At 42.9% G+C, this 25,809-nt stretch overlaps 1 protein-coding gene across 1 annotated transcript; it reads left to right on the forward strand.

The window, feature by feature from the left end:
* Positions 1-8,239: 8,239 nt before the first annotated feature.
* Positions 8,240-22,287, forward strand: LOC100077461 (perilipin-2-like). The gene is made up of 8 exons (XM_029056102.2): positions 8,240-8,328; positions 11,983-12,036; positions 12,169-12,364; positions 14,078-14,160; positions 16,224-16,476; positions 17,511-17,692; positions 19,671-19,796; positions 21,778-22,287. The coding sequence occupies exons 2-8, from the start codon at positions 12,007-12,009 to the stop codon at positions 22,177-22,179; spliced, it is 1,272 nt and encodes a 423-aa protein (XP_028911935.1). The 5' UTR covers positions 8,240-8,328; positions 11,983-12,006; the 3' UTR covers positions 22,180-22,287.
* The last annotated feature ends 3,522 nt before the right edge of the window (positions 22,288-25,809 follow it).

A 25,809-nucleotide genomic window follows, 5' to 3' on the forward strand; every position in this document is an offset into this window, starting at 1 on the left:
ATGTTCAAGGGTGACACAGAAGGGAGAGGGAGTAGGGGAAATGGGGGCTTAGTCAGGGAAAGCCTCTTGGAGGAGATGGGATTTTAATAGACTTTGAAGTTGGAGAGAGTAATTGTCCGTTGGACTTGTGCAATGTCACACAGCAGGTCATTGGCATTTTTGGCGCTGGAACCTAGTTCTCCTAACAACCAGACCTTTATTCTTTCTACTAGACTACCCTGTCTCGGATGAATGCTGGGCTTTGTCTTAGAAATCCTATTCACACAGAAGGATTTAATGGATGGAGATCATTCTTTCATTCCTTCAACGAGTTCACCCACTCCATGACTCGGTGCTGTGATACAATACAAGAAAATGAATTGGCAAATGACTATGTTGAACTTACTAGAATCGATCATCGATATTTTGCTCTCCTTATTTCCTCATGTTTGGGTATTATAGCCTACTCCGGGTCCAGGATAAATCACCTGGTATTATCCTGTAAAGTCTTGAAATTCAATATTCAAACCTATTCATTAAAGTCATTTTTCTTAAAATGAGATTCTATTTCCTCTTCAGTCAGTCATCAGTCAGAAAGCGGTGAGTTTATTTAATTTTCAAGACTAAATATTAATTTATGACAATCTACTCTATCAACACAACCAGAACCTCCTGAACATGTCAGGAGTTTCTAATAACCTGCCTAAGAATTGGGAAAGGAGCCAGTCCAGAGAAACTTGGAGAAGGAGCGATGGCTGCCGAGGGCCAGGAATGAAGCTGGCAGAACTAGACCCCATATGGAATTGTTGCACTTCTTCCCACCCATCCTCATGGTTCAGATAGCTGTAACTTTTCCTTCCAATACACTATTTTGGATTTATCATCCATGAAATTATCGAAATGCTTCTTGAACCTACAGAATATTCATTCATTTATTCATTCGATCGTATTTATTGAGCGCTTACTGTGTGCAGACCAGTGTACTAAGCACTTGGGAGAGTACAATATAACAATAAACAGACACGTTCTCTACCCACGGCGAGCTTACAGTCTCGAGGGGGAGATAGACATTAATAGTTTTTGCTTGCACGACTTGCTGTGATAATGAATTCCATACGAGAAAAGTCCTACCTTATGTGAATAATACCCCCAACTGATGTCAAGATAATTAGCTCTATTCAGGATAATTAAAGAAATGGTCTACTCCCCAGTGGGGCTTGAGGCACAAATAGATAGCTGAGAGGGGAAGAGGGAATGGTCAAAAGGACAGAAAGTGGAAGCAGAAGCCAAAGCAGGAAAATTATTACGTATGACTAAAATCGAAGTATTTCAAATTGGGGCTCCTTCACAGTATTTTGCCAGATAGTACCAATAACTTTTGCTAGGGTGCTTCTTGCTGGGTTCCTTAATGTCTCTGCTTGGAGACCATTAAGAATCAGCCTTACCGCCTTAGAAGCACAAAAGCTAGGAAGTTGGTAGTACTAACAACAACCGGTAAAAGTGCTTTGTTTTACTTTTTTTTAAATGATATTTGTTAAGTGCTTACTGTGTGTCAGGCACTGTTCCAAGCACTGGGGTAGATACAAGGTAATCAGGGTGTACACAGTCCGTGTCCCACATGGGGCTCAGAATCTTAATCTCCATTTTACAGAAGAGATGACTGAGGCACAGAGAAGTTAAGTAACTTGCCCAAGGTTACAGAGCAGACAAGTGGCAGAGCTAGTACTAGAACCCAGGTCCTTCTGACTCCCAGGCCTGTGCTTTATCCACTGGGCCACACTGCTTTTTCCTCTTTTACTTGCCTTAATCAACTTTGTTCCTTCCATTCTAGCTCTGGTGAATATTGTAGGAGGAAGTGGGTATTTCCAATGGAGAGTTGAGAACACAGGATTATGGTTTAAAAAAAAAAATAATAATCCTTTACGTTGATGCCAAGGGCAGGAGAAGGGAGACCTAAGAGCCTAGCACTGCAAGATTTTCTTCATTTCAAGAGTTTTGAGTAATAATAATAATAATAATGGTATTTGTTAAGCGCTTACTGTGTGCCAAGTACTGTTCTAAGCAGTGGGATAGATATCAGGTTTTCCCACTTGGGGCTCACAAGTCTTGATCTCTATTTTACAGATGAGGTAACTGAGGCACAGAGAAGTTAAGTGACTTGCCCAAAGTCACTCAGCTGACAAGTGGCAGAGTCGGGATTAGAACCTGTGACTTCTGACTCCCAAGCCCCTAGTCTTTCCACTAAGCCACGCTGCTTCTCTACTTAACAAGAGAGGAAAATAGTCTATGGAAAGAGTATTAAAGTAGTTTGATAAAACCTCCAGTGCTGGAGTTCCACCTCTGAGGTCTCTCCTGCCTTAGTTTACCACTTTTTTATGGTATTTGTTATGCACATAGTATGTGTCAACCACTGTTCTAAGCGCTTGGGTAGATACAAGCTAATCAGTTTGGACACAGTCCCTGTCCCACATGGGGCTCACAGTCTTCATCCCCATTTTACAGATGAGGTAACTGAGGCACAGAGAAGTTTAGTAACTTGTCAAAGGTTGCACAGCAGGCAAGTGGTGGAGTGAGGATTAGAACCCAGAGCCTTCTGATCCCAGGCCTGTGCTCTATCCATTAGGCCCCCTGCTTCTATCCACTAGGCCAACTGTATGGTGATTCCCTATTTACCTTTAAATTTACTACCTTAAAGCTTTAAGTAGGTGCCTCCCTACTGCAGTGGAATTTCATCATCAACAACTATGGCCTCACCCAATCAATGAATCAATTGATTGTATTTATTGAGCACTGACTGTGTGCACAATATTATACTAAGAGCTTGGGAGCGAGAGTACAGTGTGGGTAAACATGTTCCCTGCCCACAGCCACCTTACAGTCTAGAGGAGGACTGTAAACTATTATGTTTCCCTTCTCAGACTCTTTTTTTTTTCCATCCTGAGAAGTCATAATCTCTTCAATCCATCCTCGGTCACTTTATCTGCCCATCTCTGTACTCAAATAGTGTGGTCTAGTGGAAAGAGCAAGAGACTGAGGGTCAGGAGACTCTACCGATTTCCTAATGGGCCCTTGAGCAAGTCACCGAAACTTTCTGTGCCTCAGTTACCTCATCTGTAAAATGAGGCTAAAAAACCACTTCACTCTCCCTCTTAAACTGTGAACGCTGTGTGAGACTGTCAGATCTTGTTATCTTGCATCTACCTCAGTGGTTAGCACATAATAAGTGCTTGATAAATACCATTATTAGTTTGTCCTGAGAGGTGGTAAGGCTCTCACTACTGACACTTTTCCCATGGCTGTTGGCGTGGTGGCAGTGGGGAGAAGGCATAAGAAAAGACCAGAAGGGACTGGGAAATGTACTCTCCAGGTATTAATACTTCTGATGCTGAGGTTATGTGCTGGATGGAAGTGTCTGGACTCTGCTAATCAATCAAAAGTATTTATTGAGTACTTTGTAGTCGTCGAGGGCAGGGAACATGTCTATCGACTCTGTTATATTGGAGTCTTCCAAGTACAGTGCTCTGCACTCAGTAAGCGCTCAATAAATATAACTGATTGATTGACTGCAGAGCACTGTACCAAGCTCTTGGAATTCCAGAACAACCTAAGCCAAGCCTTGCTAGTATTCTTTCCAGATCTATTATGTCTTCTTCGAGAAATGATGTTCAGACCTGTTCATGATATTCTAGGAGTTGAAGTCAGGCAGGAACAGAAGCGGCAAGAGGGATGATAGGTGGCTTAAGGGGATGAAAGCAAAAAGGATCTCTCACTGCTTCCTAGACCCCTCTTTCCCCCAAGATTTCCTCTTAATAGGTGCCATTGTAGTGGCAGACTTGGGAAGAGGCAGTTCAGAAAAGCAAGTCTCCTAGATGACTTTGCGTAGTTTCTCAGAACTCTCTGGAATATACTGTTGGAGATGGAGCCCACTCCATACAACCTTAAGACCTGTGGGGAGTCTTCAATCTATATCTGAAAGATTAGGGCCAGAATGAGAACTTCCAAAAGTTGTCTCTTTCAGTTAATGTTTCATCTTTCTACATTTGGACTGGCTTGGAAAACTTGTTTCTTAAGCCATTTTTCTCCAGCTTCTGTGTCTGTGCCAAGAACTATTTCTTTCTGTCTCTCTCCTCTGAGAAACTGAGAAGCAGTGTGGTCTAGTGGGAGGAGCTAAAGATGTGGGTTTTAATTCCAGCTCTGCCACCTGCCTGCTGTGATCTGGGGCAAATCATTTAACTTCTCTGTGCCACTGTTTTCTCACCCATAAAGTGGGGATTCAATACCTCTTCTCCCTCCTACTTCGACTGTGAGCCCGATGAGAGACAGGGACTGTATTAGCTTGTTGATTAGCTTGTTTCTATCTGCCCTAGTGCTTACTATAATTCTTGGCATATGGTAAGTTTTTAACAAATACCACAATTATGGTTATTGTTAAGGTGCTCCGGAGAGGCAGGACTAATTCTCTCTTTGATGTCTCAACTTTCCTCTGTGCTTCTTAACCCAGATTACGCAAATATTGACTTTAGAGAAGTCAGTGACCCACTTATCATATAACCCATGACCTACTAGTCAGCTGAGCCCCAGGGTTGGGAAACAGATGACCTAGGACAAAGGTTATTCTGTAAAGTTGAGCAAGCCTTATCAAAGGAGGTTAAGTGACTAAATTCCTACAGGTGGACATTAATCAGTCCACCCTTATCTTGGAAATGAATCTCTTCTCCCTTCTGTTAGTCAAGAAGCTGGATCTACATTGGCCAGGAGTTCAAAGCTTAAATTTATAATTGTAAACTATCTAAAGCTACATGCGCACTTGCCCAGGCTAAGATAATGTTACAGACTTAACTAGATTCTTTGGAAATAAAGAGATTGCTTGCCCAGAGGAAAGGCTTTGTTTTGGTGTGATTTTTAGAAATCTTTTTGAAGGGCTGTCAGGGCCTCAAAGAAATCCGAAGCACTAAATTTCCATTTTATATGAGTGTTAGATCACTAATGGGAAGCAACTAAGCAAAGGTGGCTGTTTTTAAATTAGATTTCGTGCAAAATGTCTTTTCCTGTACCGTGTGCAAAGCACTGTACTAAACACTTGGGAGAGTACAATATAACTATAGACACATTCCCGGCCCACAACGAGGGAAGAGGGGTAGAAGACAAGATAGTTTCTCCAGCAGCAATTTTTTCCCTGAAGTTCTATGCAGTCTCTTTTGGGTGCAGAAAGAGGAGAGGGAGACTTTCTCATATTGACATATTGTACCCTCCCAAGCGTTGTTGTTGCTTTGCACACAGTAAGTGTTCAATAAATGCATTTGAATGATCGAAGAATAAGGCCCAAAGCTTCCATCTATTGTCCGTTACTAGTACTGTACCCTGCATGGAAGTGCTCAGGAAAGGCTGTAGATGAGGTACAGTGGAGAAACCAGAATCAGCTACTAGAATCAGGTAGTAGAAGCAGTCCCAGCTCCTTTTGTATGTTGTAGCACTAGTGGATTTTGATTGCCTACTGAGTGTTGGGAGCTGTATGACAGAGTAGGTCAGTAGCAAGAAGCATGTTCCATGCCCTCAAGGAGCCAACAATCTCATGGGGTAAAAGCAAATGAAAAGTATTTACGGATAGTGAAAGCATGAGGAAGAATACCAGGATGAAACAGCTAAACAAATAATTGAGTGTACCTATAAATAGAAATATACATCTGTACATTCATGCCAAGGGCTGGCTTAAAGCAAATAAATGCTAAGGATGGGTGCCAGTCTGATGTGACTGGAGTGTTATGAATTAATCAGGGAAGGTTTCCTGGAGTGGGTTGGATGTTAGGCGGGTGTTTCAGATGGTGGATTGGAGGGGTGAAGGAATCCATAGTAAATGCTGAAAACATATCTCTGATAATGGTGATGATGAAGTCCCAGACTGAGGGAAAAGCATGAGCTTAGGGGTCAGAGGTGGGAAAATTAGGACTGAGGTAGTTAGAAGGGGAGTGAGGGAGTAGTGAGTGAAAAGCAGCAGCAAGGCCTAGCGAAAAGCAGCAGCAAGGCCTAGTGGAAACCTTGGAAGTCAGAAGACCTTGGTTCTAATCCGGGCTCTGCCACTTGTCTGCTATGTGACTTGGGGCAACTCACTTGACTTCTCTGTGCCTCAGTTACCTCATCTGTAAAATGGGGGTTAAGACTGTGAGCCCCATGTGGAACATGGACTGTGCCCAACTTGATTATGTTGTATCTACCCCAGTGCTTAGTACAGTGCCTAGCATGTACGTGTTTAACAAACATCATTTAAAAAGAAGCTGATAGGTAAGCTGGAGAGAGCTGGTGGAGAGGCTTGAAGCTGATGATAAAGAACCTCTGCTTGATGTGAAGATGGATAATCACTGAAGGTTTCTGAGGAATGAAGAGATATATACCATATGATGCTTCAAGAAGGTGATTCATGCAGCAGTATGGAGATGAGCAGGGAGGCTAATGGCAGTAGTCATGACCAGGGTGGAAGCTTTTTGAGAGAAGGGGTGGATCTGGAAGATAATTATGGAAGAATCAACACAATTTCAGCCCTAGTCTCTGGTCACATAGATGACTTGCTATTATTCAATAATTCCCCCTAGTTCCGCTAAGACACATGTGTTTATGACATTTTGCTAGAACGTGATGGAAAAAATAGGGGGCACCCTTCCTACATTTGAGTCTGCTCTGGCATGACATGATCCACACTTCAGCCCAAGTCTAAAATCTGGCAAGGTATGGTGCTGCCTCACTCTCCTATGTCTTCCTCAACCTTACTACGCCACACAGAACTTAAATGTTTCTTGTAAATTTCCAGATTTGCTTCATTAAAAGAACAATGAATGGCAAGGATGTAAAGCATTCGGCTTGTGGTGAGACATTACAATCACAGACATTTGTATCATCACGTCCAGCCGGGTGACCTCCCATTTCACCTTTAGCCTGGGTATGTTGTGAAACCTTTTAGAGGAAGCTTAAAAGTTGCAGAGGAAACTGATTCAAGGCTTTAGAAAATAAGAGGGGTGAATGACCTGGGAACGGAAGGGCATTTTTATGCAAAAGTGTTGGCTTCAGCTGCAGGGAAGCACCAAAGGCGGGGGATTGCCACACACTACACGCCTTTAGGGATCTTGAAATTTAAAGGAGTCATGATAGATGACTCACATGACTCAAAGAAAAGAGAGCAGATTGTTTAATAATAATAATAATGTTGGTATTTGCTAAGCGCTTACTACGTGCAGAGCACTGTTCTAAGCCTGGGGGTAGATACAGGGGAATGAGGTTGTCCCACGTGAGGCTCACAGTCTTCATCCCCATTTTACAGATGAGGGAACTGAGGCACAGAAAAGTGAAGTGACTTGCCCACAGTCACACAGCTGACAAGGGGCAGAGTAGGAATTTGAACCCATGACCTCTGACTCCTAAGCCCGGGCTCTTTCCACTGAGCCACGCTGCTTCTCTACTGAAAAATACTGAAAAAAGACCTATTTTACTGAAAATAGGTCCTCAAACCCACTTTTTAGGGCAACAAGCCTGGGGAAGTTGTGGCTGATGCAAATAAGTTATTACATTCATGAACGTCTCGCTTGCCAGAGGGCATTCTTCGATTCTTCTTCAGGTTCAGCACTAATAGCTGTTAGTGAGGCTTCTCCCCACCGTACGCACAAGTGAATGCTTACACGGTGTATAATAATAATAATAATGCTGGTATTTGTTAAGCGCTTACTATATACCGAGCACTGTTCTACAGGGTCATCAGGTTGTCCCACGTGAGGCTCACAGTTAATCCCCATTTTACAGATGAGGTAACTGAGGCCCAGAGAAGTGAAGTGACTTGACCACAGTCACACAGCTGACAAGTGGCAGAGTCGGGATTCGAACCCTTGCTCTCTGACTCCCAAGCCCGGGCTCTTTCCACTGAGCCACGCTGCTTGTGTTTGTTAAGCGCTTACTATGCGCCGAGCACATAAGCGCTGGGGGAGATACACGGTGATCAGGTGGTCCCACCGGGGCTTCATCCCCATTTTCCAGATGAGGCCACTGAGGACCAGAGAAATGAAGTGGCTTGCCCATAGTCAGAAAGCAGACAAGTGTGTGTGTGGGGGGGGGCGGTAGGGATTAGAACCCACGACAGCCCGGGCTCTTTCCACTGAGCCACGAGGATGCGCACGGACTCTCGCTACAACGCGCCAGCCTCTCGATAGAAAGCGGAAGGCTAAACGCCGCTCCCATTGCGAAGGACGGGGGTGGGAAATCTCGCGAGAAGAACAGGCGGCGGCGAGCGCTGTAGGATTTATAACGGGGCGTCTGGGCGGGTACCTTCACTGGTCGGAGCGTCGCAGATCAACGCGGTGCGGTGGGACGGTAAGGGTAGGGGATCCCCTTGCCTCCATCTGTGGGTATTAGGTCTCTTTCTCACCCCAGCTGAGTGCCTTGGCCGGGTTCATCCATGCGTATTGACTGAGCGCTTACTGTGTGCTGAGCACTGTACCTAGCGCTTCACCAAATCGATGACTCGCAGCACAGAGGGCTAGTTAGATTGCTGCCGATCACCACCGGTGCGCTCTCACTTTGCAAAAAAAAAAAAAAGTCGGCTCTTCTCCATCTCCTGCCTCCCCGCGTTCGGTGCGATCCATTCATTCAATCATATTGCTAAAAATCGTCTTTTTTAAAAAGCGCTTATTCCGTGCCGGGCGCCGTACTGAGCGCTGGTGGGGATCCAAGCAGATCGGGCTGGACACAGCCCCTGTCCCGTGTGGGACTCACAGCGCTTACTGTGTGCGGAGCACTGTACTGAGCGCTTGGGAAAGTGCACTACAACAATAAACAGATACATTCCCTGCCCACGATAGCAGCCGCGAATGAGGTCGGTGGTGGTTTCGGTCTTTGTTTTAGATGCGGGTGAATTAGAGATGCTCTCTGCTGCCAACCCTCTATCAGGGGTTGTGCTTTTTCCGTATGAATTCTGTTGCTCTCTACCAAACTATAGTCCGGTACTCTGCCGTTGTCCGATCGGAAAGATTTCTCTGAATGGAGAGGCACCTTAACGGACAGGTGCTTTATATTATTAGTAATAACTGTGGTATTTGTTAAGCGCTTACTGTATGCGAGGCACGGTACCAAGCGCTGGGGTGGATAATGATAATAATGTTGGTATTTGTTAAGCGCTTACTATGTGCAGAGCACTGTTCCAAGCGCTGGGGTAGATACAGGGTAATCAGGTCGTCCCACGTGAGGCTCACAGTTAATTCCCATTTGACAGATGAGGGAACTGAGGCACAGAGAAGTTAAGTGACTTGCCCACAGTCACACAGCTGACAAGTGGCAGATCCGCGATTCGAACCCATGATCTCTGACTCCCAAGCCCGGGTTCTATCCACTGAGCCACGAGCAAATCAGATTGGAAACAGTCCCTGTCCCACCTGGGGCTTAGATTCTCCATCCCCCTTTTACAGATGAAGTAACTGAGGCCCAGAGAAGTGAAGTGACTTGTCCAAGGTCACCCAGCAGACAAGTGGCAGAGCTGGGATTAAAACCCATAACTGTCTGACTCCCGCCCGTGTTTTATCCACTTCGCCTTGCTACTTCGCTGTGCATTTTATACCTTCTTTTCCTTTTGGCCGACAAGTGTTACCCCCTGCCCGCCTACTCGCTCGACGTATTCGGCCCCAACTGGAACAACAAATGATGGGAAAGAAAGAGTGCGAAGCACTTTGCAAACTGCTATGCACCGTAATCGGTTTTTTAGAACAGTTCTTGGTCCTGAAACCTCAGAACAGAACCGAAACTCATCCACTGTTCTCAATCGGTGGTATTTATTAAGCCCTTACTGTGAGCACTGTGCTGTACCAGGGCTTGAGAGAGTAGAAAAGGGTAAGTGGGAATGATCCTTGTCCTCCAGGAGTTCACGTCGACGGGAGACTCTATAATCACCATTAGTCAAACGGGTATTTGCGACTTGTAAGTGAAACGTTGGAATCTGTGAATCACTTAGAGAGACTTCAGTTGCTGGTGCCCTTCCCCCGATTTACCATTATTAGAAAATGCTGGAAAAATAACTTGGTTCGAATGTCACTGTTTGTTGTTGTATTGTACTTTCCCAACTGTTTAGTGCAGTGCTCTGCACACAGTAAGCGCTAACTGTAAACACACAGTAAACGAATGAGTGGGTTTTGAGTGGGTAAGGTGCCAAATTCTATGGTACACATTTCTGTAGGAAATTAAGAATTAATGGAGCGCCCCCCCCCCCCCCCTTTACAGCTGGTCACATGAGTCACAAATCACACGGTGAAACTGATACAGAAAATTTTGTAGTTGTCTGACTAGTACAGTAGTGACTCATGGGGAAGTCTGATCATTATTCTAGTAGAAGCTGCTTCCCTGTAAGATGAGGGTGCCTGTGTCTTGCTTGTAAATCTCAAGTTCTTTTTCCTTGTCATCTCTAACAAGGATGCTGTGAAATATGGAGTGAGATATTAACGCTTGTCACATATTCTACAGTATGATATTCCATTGGTCACCTCAGCGCTATTGTTGGATAGCGCTTGAAACAGTTGAATCAGTTTTTCTCATTTCGTTTTTATGACTTTCTCCTCCTAAGATTGCAGTCAGCTCAAGAGCAGAAATCAGTTCTATTTTACTCTTTGTATGTTCCCCCTAATATGCAGTGAGCCATCTAATACAGTTGCCCACAAGCGCCATTTTGGCATTACTTTGACAGACTTGCATTTAAGCTATTCCTGAGAATCTCAAAAGTGCTAAAATGGATATGACCAGAATAACTTGCCACCAGGCCCCCACTACTACAAAACTCATCTTTTCATTTTGATCATTAACGTCAAATTTGGAGAAGCAGCGTGGCTTAGTGGGTAGAACATGGGCCTTGGGAGTCAGAAGGTCATGGGTTCTAATCTCCTCTCTGCCACATGTCTGCTGTGTGACCTCGGGCCAGTCAATGCACTTCTCTGAGCCTCCGTTACCTCATCTGTAAAATGGAGATTAAGAGTGTGAACCCTATGTGGGACAGGGACTGTGTCCAACCTGACTACCTTGTATCTACCCTAGTGCTTAGAACAATGCTTGGCACATAGAAAGTGCTTAACAAGTATCATAATTATTATTGCTAATAATTTAGAGCTCAACAAATACTACAATTAAGGACTCTTCAGAGAAACTTGATACCAGTATCTCACTTTTGACTTCTGCCCACTTTCCTCCCTATATCATTTATCTCACATATGACTTCACCAATCAGAACTAAAATTACTTTTAAACTGCAGTGGGTTGGTATTTTTTGGTAAAATTTTAGAGAAAACATCTTTGAGGGAAATCTGACACCTCCCCCCCCAAAAAAAATCTTTATGCTGTAATCTCTCAGGTCTAGTTATATGGAAAACACTCCTAAATGTGGCTCTGTCTCTAAAGATACTTATGCATTGACATTCTGGAGGCTTGTCCGCCCTGAAAGATTGAGCGAACACTTTTCCCCTTACCCTCGAAGTGCATTTACATGCCATGTTTAAAGTTATTTTTAATGATTGTGGATAATCCCATTAGACTGTAAACCCGTCAGTGGGCAGGGACTGTCTCGATCTGTTGCCGATTTGTACATTCCAAGAGCTTAGTACAGTGCTCTGCACATAGTAAGTGCTCAATAAAAACTATTGAATGAATGAATAATCTTCTCTGCCTTTCCATCCTATACAAAGATCAGGCTACTATTGCTGAGATAATGTTCATGTGTGCAAGTGTAGCTGAAATTATTGATGCACACTGAGTTTAGTAGGGGAAGAACATCATTGTGGGATTTGAGGGAAGTAAGCTGAATCTCAAGGATACCAGTCTTGATGACTTATTCCATAATTTAGCTGGAGAATGTAAATTTTGGTAGAAATTAAGCCCACTAGACATTTGCAAATTAACTGTTGGGAGCTTATGATGTGTGGGGCTGCTAAGAACTGAATAAGCATATTGTACAGTGATCCAAATAATATTCTAATGTTATGTCTTGTTTTCAAGTTCTGCAAGTATCAAGAAATAGAAATGGCTTCTGTTGCTGTTGGTCCTCAACAGGTATGGATTTAAAAAATAATATTTACTTTTCAGACTCTACTCCTTTTGAAAATTTGAATGTATTTATGGTTTTTTGTTTGGTTTTTTTTTATTTTGTTTTCCCACTCCCCCTTTGGGCTTCTGGATGCACAGAATGTGGTAACCAGAGTAACCAATCTTCCTCTGGTGAGTTCCACCTATGACATCATGTCCTCTGTCTACATCAACACAAAAGATAACTACCCCTATCTGAAATCAGTATGTGAGATAGCAGAAAAGGGACTGAAGACCATCGCTGCAGTAACTGTAACAACTGCTCTGCCAATCTTTCAGAAACTGGAACCACACAGTAAGTTATTTTTATTCTACCCCCCCACCCCCCACACACACATACATCCCAGCACTTAAGTACAGCTCTTTAAACTGCTATTTCCCCTCACCTGTAATTTACATAACTTATGGCCTTCCCTTTCTGGAAACATTATTCAATCTGGAGACATTATTCAACCTTGGTTTCACTGACACTGTCCTCTCCTGGTTCTCCTGTCTCGCTGGGCTTTCATTCTCAATCTCTTTTGCAAGCTCCTCATCTGTCTTCCACTCCCTAACTATGGGAGCCCCTCAAGGCTCAGTTCTGTGTCGTCTTTTATTCTCCATCTACACCCACTCCCTTGGAAAACTGATTTGCTCTCATGCCACCTACTCACACTACCTCTGGCCTGGAACACCCTCCCTCTTCATATGCATAGTCCTTGCACTTGGCTTGGCACCCTTTATATATATATATATATATACACACACACACGGCAAGGATTGTCTCTATCTGTTGCCGAATTGTACATTCCAAGAGCTTAGTGCAGTGTTCTGCACATAGTAAGCACTCAATAAATACTATTGAATGAACACACACACAGACATCCCTACACCCCCCACTCCCCTGCCTTACAGTACTTATCTACATAACTAATTTATATCAGTGTCTTCCCGTCTAAACTATAAAACCATTGTGAGCAGGGAATGCGTCTACCAACTCTGTTTTGTATTCTTCCCCAGTCCTTAGTTCAGTGCTCTGCACACAGTAAGCTCTCAGTAAATACAATTGATTATGTTCCTATCTGTCTCCTACACTAGATCCTAAACTCTTTAAACACAGGGATTGAGTCTACTAACTCTATTGCACTCTTAATTTGGTGTTCTGCCCAGAATAAGCATTCAGCTAATACTATTGATAAAGCTATATTATCTGCATGATTGAGAGGAAACTGCTGAGCAGATTGTAGAACAATGGGGCACTCATCATTCTGACCTAAAGCTTGGCACTAAGAACTGTGGGGACAATGGAATATCTGAGGTACTCCTCCTCTTATGAGGTAGTTTAGTTTCTGTCTCTATATAGACAGGCCCATTTGCCTCAAGCAGTCGTAGGAAACTTGTTCAGTACGTTTTTCGTTGCCAATTGTTTTCTTGCAGAGAGCCTCTGAGTTCCTCAAGAGAGCGCTTTGCATACAGTAAGGGTTCTGTAAATACGATTGAATGAATTGTTGAATTTCTAAGGATCACCAATTTGATCTGCTCCTTCTGTTGTGCCTAACTTTCTACTGGAGGATAAATTTAGGTTGTTGGAGAGTTGTTCCCCACTCACATTGCTCACTCAGTGTGAGGGTGGGGAGATACCAAATGACTATAGAAAAATGATATTTGAAGAATTGTGGCTTACAATGCAGAGGGAAGGTACTTTAGTCCTGGGTTTGTAAGGTTGAACTCATAATCATTCCCCTGATAAACACTGATGCAATACCAGATTAACAATTAACAGCCTCTTGCTCAATTTCTTATTTTTAATCTATCCTTTCACATGCTTTACATCTAACTTGCCTTTCACCTACTTCTGGTGACTGTAGGATGAGATCATAGAATGACTCACAAAACCTATTTTTATGAACTAAGAAAAATATTTGACTAACACATTTCCTCAATATTTGCAGGTGAAAGTTTTTTTAGAAATGCTCTCAAGTTTAAAAGAGGTGTGCACACCAACTTTCCAATTTTCTCTCTCCTTTAGTTGCACTTGCCAACAACTACGCATGCGTGGGATTGGACAGAATTGAAGAGAGACTACCTATATTAAATCAGTCATCAGATGAGGTATGTTTAAGTGCGATTTGTAATATGTTAGTGGATATTATTTTTGTAGGAATTAATTTCTCTAATTACCAGAGAGAAATGGCCAATTCTAGTTTGAGAAAAATGTTTGTGACCAAGTAAACTAGTTAAGTCTTTTTTTGTATGGAAAATAAGATACCCATTAACATTTTAAAAATCAAATTTGAAGACAGCCATGTATAAGCATAGATTTAATAAATATCTTACAGGTAATGTCATTTCTTCCTAATTTTAAAATCAGTAACTGGTATATGTAACAAATTGATTGTGCAGACTGTCTTCAGCCAAAAGTGCACTGTAATCCCACTTCTACAGCCTACCCAAAGACAATGGTAGCAAACTGTTGGGGCTCAAATCTTTCGTACATCTGTACTTTCTCATCTTTGCGGTGCTGCTTAGAAGATAACAGGCCATATCTAAAATGAATGAGATGCTTCTGAAAGCAGAAACACCCTACCCAGTACAAAGTATAACACTGCCTCACTCATGGCTCAGAGGGAAGTAGATCAGTCAGCTGTCTTCAATTGTACTTCATTTGTGGAAGCATGAATACAGTGAATACTCAGTACCCACTGTATCTTGCTTCTCACTGAGACACTGTTTTTCAGCTCTCCTGATCACTAGACCCGTGGTCTTTCCGAAGCTAGAGCAGGAAATGTAGGAAGTTGTGGTGAGGAGGGAAACAGTTTGGGCAAGACCAGGAAAGTGTCTAAACTGACTCATGCTTGCTGCTGCTTATCCTTATTGTGCACCACTTTCAGAGAGCCTTAGGACAGCGCAGGACACCCTGCACTCCCCCTTTCCCTCCTGGGTGAGCCCTTGTACCCTCCTGCCCAGACCTAATCCCACCTCACAGGGACACACAATGGCTGCTGCTGTCCCATACAATTTCCTCTGGGGTCAGCAAGCTCCATGTTGAGTGGGAGAAGCTTGTCCCCTGACCCACCCAAGGCACTTTTGCTGCCAGCCACCTGCCCTGCTTATCTGTTACCCCTGCTCCTCAGCCACCTACTCTACTACATCTATGCCAGCAGGAAGCTGAGAGCCCAGGTTTGTCCTTCCCAGACCAGAGATACCACTTTTTCCAGTGCCCAGCCTGAGAATTTACAGAAGGCACTCTCCAGGAAGGACCAACACAGAAAACTACTCTGGATTTACCCCCCTACACGTACGAATCACACTGCTTTATTCCTCTCCAGGCCAAAGCATGAGCAGTACTGTCAGCTTCTGACTGCCCCATCCCTCCCTGCCATATTGAGGTGTTTTTTTGTCTTTTTATTATTATTATTGCTGTTTTAAAAATTTTACAAATCCCTTAATTTTGAGCTCAGGAGAAGCAGAAAATCCTCTAATAGAGAACTAAAGATGATTGCCACGCATGTGGCATGTGGCAATTTTGTTGCCGAATTGTACATTCCAAGCATTTAGTACAGTGCTCTGCACATAGTAAGCTCTCAGTAAATAGAATTGAAGGAATGAATGTGGTAGAGGGATGGGGGGTGGTAGGGCATCCATCTTGATTAGGCCTCCAGTATGGGTACCATCAAAAATGTCCCGAGCTGTGGCCATCTTGGGGCAGTCAGAAGGCACATGACTGCTTACCTACCTAACTTGAGCTGGAACTGTAGCCACTGCCAATTGATTGGTATTGACTGTGACAGTGGAGGAGGCAAAGACCATCCCTTGTCTCCCTCCGTTTTTGCCCCACCCCAATTTCACCCCTCTGCTCAAAATAAAGTCAGCATCCACAATAAACAACTTAATTTGCTTGTACGACTCCAGTACAGTGGAAGAAGGTATTTGCAAATTCTGTCTCCAGTCTCGAAGCCCCAAATTTGATATGGGTCCATCAGCTGCTCTGGTTTATATTTCTCTAGGACTAGCTCTTCCGAGGAAAAATTCTTCATATTCTGTAGTGAATCCAACCTAAGAGACTTATGGGTTTGTTTTTCCTGCCAGAGTTTTTCTCCCATTGTATTGTTTTTTTGTTGACACGTAAAGTGTTTTATGGTTAACTCACAAGGCTGTTAAATCTCTCCTTTCAGGTTGTTGCGAGTGCCAAGGGTGCAGTCGTGGGTGCAAAAGATGCTGTAACTACTACCATGAGTGGAGCCAGGGATTCTGTCACTCAGACCATTACTGGAGTTGTGGACAAGACTAGAGGAGCAGTGAATGAAAGCATTAACACTGTTTTGGGAAGCCGAGTTGTACAGATCATGAGTAATCAAGTGGAAAATGCCCTTACCAAATCAGAGTTTCTTGTAGATCAGTACCTCCCACTCACGGAAGAAGAATTAGGTAAACTAATTTTAGTCCTGCCACTTAAAATACTTTTTTCATAATTAGACAAGTGATGGGCTCAATACAGTGCTCAGCACACAGGAAGTGCTCAAATACAACTGATGACAATTCATACTGGGGATACTAAGGTCTCTGCTTCAGAGAGGCCTTGCGTCTGGAGTTGTAATAATGGAGTCTCTTGCCAAGAATGGTGGGTTGCGGTCCTGAGACTTCAGCACTGAGGGCCTGGGTGGAGGAATTGATTATAGTGCCTTTGGCTTGGGCAGCTCCACTCTGTCCTGTTCTCACTGGGCTCATGGAATACAAGAAACAAACGGGCAGGGGTTCAGTGCACTGAAGCCCATGCTGAGATTTATAAAAAAGAGAAACTTGCAAGATTGAATTATTATTTATTATTGTACTTAAGCACGTACTTTGTGTCAAGCACTGGTGTAGATAACCAGGTTGAAAACAGTCTCTGCCCACAAGGGGCTCACAGTCCTCTAAATAGGAGGGAGTAGGATTTAACCCCCACTTTACAAATGAGGTAACTGAACCCCAGAGACGTTATATGATTTGCCCAAGGTTACACAGCAGACAAGTGGCAGAGCTGGCACTAGAACTTAAGTCCTCTGGTGCCCAGGCTCTTTCCACTAGGCAGACCATGGTATAATGCCATTGTTCCATAACCCAGCAGGCAATTGCTTCGGGCAGCCTCTGTAATCTCCACTTCCCCAAAATGTCCTCTCCTGGATTCTTGCCATGTCTGTCCACCATGTAGGTTGCCCTGAAAAGTTCTTCATTGAAAAACCACCACTGATAGCAGTCCCCTACTTGCAGAGCCAGCACTAGAAATCCCAGCTCTCCTCATTTCCAGAACTGTGCTCTTTCACTGGACTAACAGTTGGGCAGAGGTGTTCGTTCCATTTGACCTGTTCTATCACTACTCCATTTTGGATGAGGTGCTTCATGAAAGGTGAACAGTGTGTGGTTAAGAAGCATGAGAACTTCCTCTGTTTGACCCTATATTTTTCCTTTTTCCTCAACCTCAGAAAAAGCCAAGTTAGTTGAAGGATCTGATGTTCAAGGGCAAAAACCAAGTTACTACGTTAGACTCGGCTCTTTGTCTACCAAGCTGCGCGCCCGATCTTACTACCAGGCCATGAGCAGGGTTGAAAATGCTAAATGCAAAAGTCAAGAAACAATTTCACAACTTCATTCCACCCTCAGCTTGGTAAGTCCTTTAGCTAACAACATTTGGGTAAGTTACCTTAGACAGGAGAATCTTAATAAAAAATAGGGACTATTGGCCATAAACGTAAGTGCCGAAACACTAATTAAGGAGTGGGGAACTGAACCATTACGCTTCATGGCAGTCTAATCACTAGGAAGTTCCATCTGTCACTCTCTTTATACTGAGGTAAACCCTCGTGGTGATTTAAGCTCCTCGTGATAGGCCAAAAATTTTACTAGACCCTGGAAAGAGGAGGAAAAAAAAAACTAGCAGATTGTAAACTCCCGGAACAGGGATAAGCTAAAACTGGTGAAGATGACACAACTCCAACTCTGAAACTATTGACAGGCCAAAATAATGCAGTAGCATCACAGGTTTAGAATTCCTTAAACAGTATTTCTTGAGCATTGATCTTCACCTGTAGTTTTCATTTCATAGGAGTAGAAGACATGGATGCTACACTCAGAGCCTCTGGATGTTAGAATATTGGCAGGTGTCATCCGATTGAATAGCTAGTTTCTCTCCTTAGTAGTGAAAATGGGGGCAGAGGGCGTGGGGCGAGAAGTGGATTTTGACCATGTGACCTGGGATTGCCAGCACTAGATGTTCAGTTTTTGACAATCCCAGTGTCCTCTAGTTGTCACTAAAACAAGTTGGAGGGTACTGGAAATTGCAGAGAACACTTTTTCAAATAAGTTGTCAATGTGTATATCTGGCTATCAGTCAGCTCATTCTTTCCCCCTTGCTCCTATACCACATTTCAGTCTCCATTCCTACCTATCTCATCTTCTTGGTGTGTCTCATTTTCATCCCTCCTCCCTCTGAGCTCTGGACCACATTCTTCCCCATTCAAACACACTAGACCTCTGCTCTCCCCATCTTCAAAACCCTAGGTTACATCCTTCCAACAACTATTTTTGCATTCTTGCCCTCCCAGGCACCTATGGTACTCTTCTGTGTGTATATATTGATTTACATAGTCTAATCATTTCTTCTTCCTCTCTGTTGTCTGACTTTCCCTGTTTAGATAATAAGCACATGGTAGGCAGGGATTACCTCCCACTTCTATTGCACTCTTATAAATGCACTTCACCTAGTGTTCTGCAAGCAGGCATTCAAATTCACTGATGTGTCTAGCTCATTTTAAATGTTTTGGGAAAGAAACGTAACCCATTTGACAGTCTCGTCAGTTCAAATTACTCAACTTCCTGAGACCAGTGATCTCAGGGATGAGGCAAGTGGAGCAGTTGTTCTAATCACAGTACAGAAGGCCTGCAGAATGGAGGCTGGAGCAAGCGAACTAGAAAGCAGGGGATTTAGAGCCACCACCAGGCTTCCAACCTCATGAGCCCTGAGGGAACCCCTGCCTGTTCCTTCTCTTAAGAAGCCATATATGTGTTGAGCAAAAGGGAAGCATGAGAGGTGGGAGAGGGAGAGAAGCGTGAAACCATCATCCTCAATCCAGGTTCAGAATTGGTCCAGTTCTTCCCCTGTCAGTTCTTAGTAAGAAAGGACAAAAAGGAGTGTGGGAGAATCAAAAGGTCTACCTAGAGAGTTCTATTTTATATTCTTGAGTATGAAACCAGCCTTCAACATCAAATATGAGTGACATAGCACTAATGTTCTGGATAAATTGAATTTATCATTCCCCAGCATTTAGCACTTAGTACAGTGCTCTGCAAACATTAAGTGCTCAATAAAAACAATTTTTTTTTGGTAGCTTTTTTTTGTTGTTGTTTGGCTTGTTTTTTATTCGTTTGGGCTTTTTTTTACCACACTGCCAATATTACAGTGAGCTCTAGAGACCCAATCAAGTATGGAACCTCTGAACTCATCGTTTCACTTTTGGAGGTTTAGTTAGTTAGCCCTAGTTTAGTTTCTCTGAGCATGAACCCATCGGCACTCTACTGGCTTACCTTTGTTATGAAACTGTCAAATGTTTTCATGTTTGTGTCACTTGAATTCCTCTCCATTTTAGATTGAATTTGCCAGGGAGAACATGAACAATGCCAACCAAAACATTCAAGATAAGCTGTGTCGCTCCTGGATGGAATGGAAGAAATGCATCGGCCAAAGTGACAGTGATGAATTACCCTGTGCGGAGGTCAGTGCCAACTGGCTGTATCGATTAGACATAGCTCCAGGATGACTCTATTAATAACTTAAAGCACAGTAAAATTCTTCTGGCTCTTGAGAGGAAAATGCCCCTCACTGTTCTAAAATGTGCTTCTCTAATAGTCAATCGTGTTTACTGAGTGCTTACTGCATCTAGAGCACTGTACTAAGCATTTGAGAGAGTATAATACAACAAACAGACACATTCTCTGCCCATAATGAGCATACAATCTAGAGGGGGAAAACAGGCACTAATATAAATAAATTACAGATATGTACGTAAGTGCTGTGGGGCTGGGAAGGGGGATGAATAAAGGTGGCAAGTCAGGGTGATGCAGAAGGGAATGGTTGAAGAGGAAAGGAGGGCTTAGTCAGGGAAGCCCTCTTGGAGGAAATGTGCCTTCAATAAGTCTTTGAAGGCAGAAAGAGTTAATGAAGGGTAGGGAGGAGTGGTGCTTAATTCTCATTACTTGTGTAATCAAATGTATTCAAGTTCTCGAACTAGGTGTAAATAAAATCAGAAAGTATTCAAATATCTGGGCTTTATCTTACATCTTCTGTTTTTAGAAGTCCCCAGAATCAATGAAAGAAAACATTGATTACTTTTTTTACTATATTTTTTTCCCTCTTTTTGCTGTTAACTTGCCATTTAGATTTTGGCACTTCATTGCTTTGCTGGGAAGGAATCTCAGTATTTTTTTGTTGTTGTTGTGTGTGTGTGTAAAATGACTTTTGGAATTTGATAATCGAGTCCTGTTCAAAATTTATTACTAAATAAACCTAGTTCCTATATCTTTTCCTCAAAGGGTATCTTCCAAACAGTCATCAAGGAAAAACAAATCATGCTGCTTTATTGGCCCACTAATTCAGTAATCTAATAAGACTTAATTTTTTTTTCCTCAAGGTCAAATTGTTTTTGAGGGTAGTTACTTATTAAAAACCATACCAGTATCAGGAGATACTTAATAAAGAAAACTGATCTCTGAGCTCAAACAATTGGAATATAATGTATTGGATGACGCTAGCTACTTCAGTACATTCTACTTGTGGAAATCAATCAGTTGTATTTATTGAGCACTTACTGTGTACAGAGCACTGTACTAAGTGCTTAGATGAGGAAAATATAGCAGAGTTGGTAGACATGTTTCCTGCACATAATGAGCTTACAGTCCAGAGGGGAAGACAGACATAAATCACAGCTATCAAGCAATGGGATTGAGAGTTTATTATATGCAGAGCAGTGTACTAAGCACTTAGAAGAGTACAATACAACAGAATTGGCAGACACATTCCCTGCCCATAATGATATATAGGTAAATGCTGTGGGGCTAAGGGAGGAGTGGATAGAGGGAGCAAATCCAAGTGCAAGAATGATGTAGAAGGGTGAGGGAGAAGAGGAAATGAGGGCTTAGTCAAAGAAGGCCTCTTTGAGGCGATGTACCTTCAATAAGGCTGTGGGGGACAGAAGGGAGTGATTTGTTGGAGATGTAGAGGGAGGGTGTTCCAGATCAAAGGCAGGATGTGAGGGAGATATAGGTGGTGAGGTAAATGAGATAGGGGCACAGTGAGCAGGCTGACACTAGAGCAGCAAAGTATGTGGGCTGGGCTGTAGTAAGAAAGCAGTGAGGTAAGGTAGGAGGGGATAAGGTGATTGAGTGCCTTAAAGCTAAAGGTAAGATGTTTCTCTCTGAAAGGGAGGTGGATGGGCAGCCATGGGAGGCTTAAGGAGGCGGGAATCATCGACTTGATGTTTTTGTAGAAAAGTGATCTGGGCAGCAAAGTGAAGTGGGGAGAGGCAGGGAGGTCAGAGAGGCTGATATATTTTTTTTCTTTGTTTTCCCAGTCTCGTTGCAATTAACTCTGTGATCTGTCCTAATTCCCATCTTTGACCCACATATTTCATGATGACCTAAAACAACTATGCTTGATTCTTTAACTTCTTTCTTTTTTTCTTTTTTTTTTTTTAACAGCACATTGAATCTCGCACTCTAGCTGTGGCCCACAATCTGACGCAACAGCTGCAAGTCACCTGCCACACGCTTATAGCCTCTATTCAAGGTTTACCACAGAATGTGCAAGATCAGGCCAGCTATATAGTGGCTATGGCAGGTGATGTGGGTACAGTTTTTCACTCTTCCGCCTCCTTTAAGGAAGTGTCTGCTGGACTCCTCACTTCAAGCAAAGGGCAGCTACACAAAATGAAGGAATCCTTAGATGAGGTGATGGATTATCTAGTTAACAACACACCCCTCAATTGGCTAGTAGGTCCTTTTTACCCTCAACTGCCACAATCTCCTGGAAAGTTGGATAACCCAAGTGAAGAGCAGAACTCCAACCAGGAGGACCAACAACTTCACCCCAACACAAATTAAAGTTGTGTGTAGCCCAGTTGTCTCTGTCATCAGTTCAATAAAATCCAGCCTTTCCTACTGTTGCTGTACCAAATGAACAAGCTAAAATAAAGCCGAGGTTCCTGCAAAGTCTTTCCTTTTACAAAGGCTGAGTCACATCAGCCGTCTCTACAAGATGGGTATGCAGGGGTGGAAGTGGGTGGAGCAGTTAGGGGTGGTCATGCAGACCCTAGCGCAACACTTGTCCGGGCTGAGTCCCCCAGCCACCTTTTACTCTTCTTTACATGCCTTCCTGCTCCAGAAGCATTCAAGAGAGGGGTAGGAAAAACACTTTACCACCCAACCCCACCTTCTCCCCACACATCCCAACCCTGGATTCCCACACTGATGCCTCTTGGCTGTCCTAGTACCTGCTGCTTAGCAGTGTCCTACAGCAGCTGGAAAAGCATGAGGTGAGACATGAGATCTTAGTCCTACCCACCACCTGGAAGCCATTTCACAGGAGTGGAGAGGAGGGAGAGCCCCCAACCCTGGGTTTGGGGGTGGGGTTGAAGGATGGGGGTGGAGGAGGGACAACTGGTTCCTATTATAAGGACTACAGTGCTGCTACCTTAAGCAATTTACAATGGACAGTGCCTTGTTCTTTTTTCTTTTGATTGTGAAGGGTTTGTAGTCAGGGAGCAGAAATTAAAATGCATTAAATCCCACAAGAACACTTTGCTATGGGCAGGATTAAAAAAACACATCCACCCACACCAAAAGCTTTGCTCTCAATGGTCTTTGACCATGACTGAAACAAAGCAGGAACTCAATTTGGGAGTGTGCTGCAGCTTCCTGGTAGTTTTCTACCAGTTACTCTGCTGATCATTTCTACTGACAATTTAAACTTTTTGTACTACCCAACAAGACTAAGGATCAAAAATAAAAATTTAGCCTTAATGCAGAACATCAGATTCATGCTGTCTTGTGCCAAGGCACTTAATGTTTCTTTGTCTAGTGTCTGTGATGCTGCTTATTTAATTCCTGCCTGTCAATAAGGTAGTAAAGTCTGTCAGTTGTCTGTGTATGTTAAGCATTTTGAATCTGTTCAACCACCAGTTGTGAGAGCTGGAAACTACATAACTGGATAAATGATGCTCCTTCTAGATTGATTTCTCCCTCACTCTTGCTATCTCTCACCTCCCCTTCCCGCCCCCCCCCCCCCCAAAAAAAGTGGACATTATTATTTAAACCTGCTTCCTCCTTTCTATTTCCAGAAAGGACAAGTCTCCCACAGTTAAGGGGAGGAAGAGACTGAGAATCAGTAGTCACAGAGATAGGAGGAGAACCAGGAGGGGACTGTGTAAGTGAAGCCAAGGTTAGATAACATTTCCAGGAGGAGGTGGTCCACAGTGTCAAAGGCAGCTGAGGGGTTGAGGAGAATTAGGATGAAGTAGAAGCTGTTGGATTTTGACAAGAAGCTGTATTAAGTAATTAACATGAAGGGTGAGTGGGTGTCACGGGAGGAAAAGGCAATTCAGTGTGACCTGACAGATGTCATACACTGAATTGTTTAAAGGCTCCAACGTAAGGATTGCTTTTTTGTGTGGGGGCGTGGGGGCTGCTCCTCTGGCTAAAGACTGGCAAGCTTGCACACCAGACAATAGATGGATTCCAAGCAGGAATAAAAGACCTACTCATGGATACCTTTTTGGAGGACTTATGGAAAGCCATTGACTGTCCTGGGATCTGATCCACATAGTGGACAAAATTAGTTGATCTGTCATCTTGGGATGAGCCCAAACTCATAAAAAAGTGGCTTAACTCCCTATCCTCTGAGGTGTTTGAACCAGGCACGATCATTTAGAGACTATATTTCATACTTTGTTGTACTGCCTTGGTCTAGACCTTGCCCTGACCTCTGGAAGTGAAAGTGGATAAAGGACTGGGCTGTTTCTGCCCACCTGGATGTTATTCTAGCCCCACAGTTTGCTTTTTGTTTGCTTTTTTTAATGTATTTTTTAAGTTTTCACTATGTGCCAGGCGCCATACTAAGCGCTGGGGTCGACACAAGTTAATCAGGTTGGAAACGGTCTACCAACTCTATTATGTTATACTCTCCCAAGTGCTTTAGTATAGTGCTCTGCAGAGTAAGCATTCAGTAAATACAATTGACTGATTATGTTCAAGTCGGTCTCCTCCACTAGGTTCTAAGCTCCACTAAGCTCCTTTAGGGCTTGGAATGGGTCTACTAACTCTGTTGCAATCTAGCAAGTGCTTAGTCTAGTATTCTGCCCAGAGTAAGCACTCAGTAGTTACAATTGATTTGCTCAAGGCTGTATTACCTGGGTCTGTAGCATGATTTGAGAGGAGACCTGAGCTGAGTTTAGAACAATGGGACACTCATCATTCTGACCTATACATTGGGAGAAATAACTATGCTGACAGTGGAGTAAAAAAGTAACCTCACTTATGAGGTAGTTTGTTTTCCATCTCTACCCATTTGGTAGAGGCCCATTTGGCCCAAGCAGTCCCAGGAAACTTGTTCTGTAAGTAGACTTTGGTTATTTTTGGCTTTGGTTGCCTAATGTTTTCTGAGCGGGAAAGAGTTCCCAGATTATTGAATTTCTTGGGGTCACCAAATTTGGTATGCTCCTCTTTTAATGGTATCTGTAAGCACTTAGTATGTGCGGGGCACCTTATTAAGCACTGGGGTAGATCACAAGATAATTAGGTTGGACGCTACCCCGACTTTGTAGTCCTCCAGCTTCTGTCCGACCTAACTTTCTAATGGGCAATAAATTTAGCCATTTGGCCAGTTTGCCCCACTCCCTTTGTTCAGTTCAGCAGGAAAAAAAAAATCACCACCAAAAATGACCATAAAAAAACTGTATTTAAAGAATTGTGGTTTAAACTACATATATACTGAAGAAAGGAAGGTACTTTAGTCCTGAGTTTGTAGGATTGAATTTATAATCCTGCTCTTGATAAATACTGATGGAATACCAAATTGTTAATAACAGTCTGATGCTCAAATTCTCATTTTTAATCTAACCTTACGCCCATTTTAAACATACTTTATTTGCCTTTCAGCTACCTCTGTGACTGTAGGTTGGGGTCAAATAGTGCACTAAATTCCATGGCGCACTAAACCTATTTTTGTGAAATAGAAAAATGTTTGTCTACAACAATTTTTTCCTCAATATTTGCAGGTGAAGCTTGGGAGTTTATGGATATCTTGCATTTTTTTAAATTAATTTTGAAATTTTTGCCCAGTGATTACCAGAGAGAAATGGCTAACTAATTTTAATCTGATATATAGGTTTGTGTCCAAATGAATTAGTTAACTCCATTTTTTCTACAGATGACAAGATATCCATTAACCTTTTGAAACTCATGTAAAAGCATAAATTTTGTAAATTTCTTACATGTAATATCACTTCTTCCTAAATTTAAAGTCAGGAACTGTTATATTTAACACTCTTGACTGTGCAAACTGTCTTCAGCCAATAGTTCACTGTAATCTCACTTCTACAGCCCACCCAAAGACGTTGGTAGTAAACTGTTGGAGCTGAAATCTATCTTATGTCTTTATTTTGTCTTGTTTGTAGTGCTTCTTCTTCTAAGATAACCAGCTAGTAGCATCTAAAATGAATGAGATGCTCAAGAGAA

The sequence above is a fragment of the Ornithorhynchus anatinus genome, chromosome X5, assembly GCF_004115215.2.
Source record: "Ornithorhynchus anatinus isolate Pmale09 chromosome X5, mOrnAna1.pri.v4, whole genome shotgun sequence".
Lineage (NCBI taxonomy): Eukaryota > Metazoa > Chordata > Mammalia > Monotremata > Ornithorhynchidae > Ornithorhynchus > Ornithorhynchus anatinus.

What these genes read in the sequence shown, in the direction of transcription:
- LOC100077461 (XM_029056102.2), top strand. Translation starts at nt 12,007, where the DNA reads ATGGCTTCTGTTGCTGTTGGTCCTCAACAG. An exon ending in TTCATTCCACCCTCAGCTTG is followed by an intron (nt 17,693 to 19,670) that starts GTAAGTCCTTTA and finishes TCTCCATTTTAG; the next exon opens with ATTGAATTTGCCAGGGAGAA. An exon ending in ATGAATTACCCTGTGCGGAG is followed by an intron (nt 19,797 to 21,777) that starts GTCAGTGCCAAC and finishes TTTTTTTAACAG; the next exon opens with CACATTGAATCTCGCACTCT.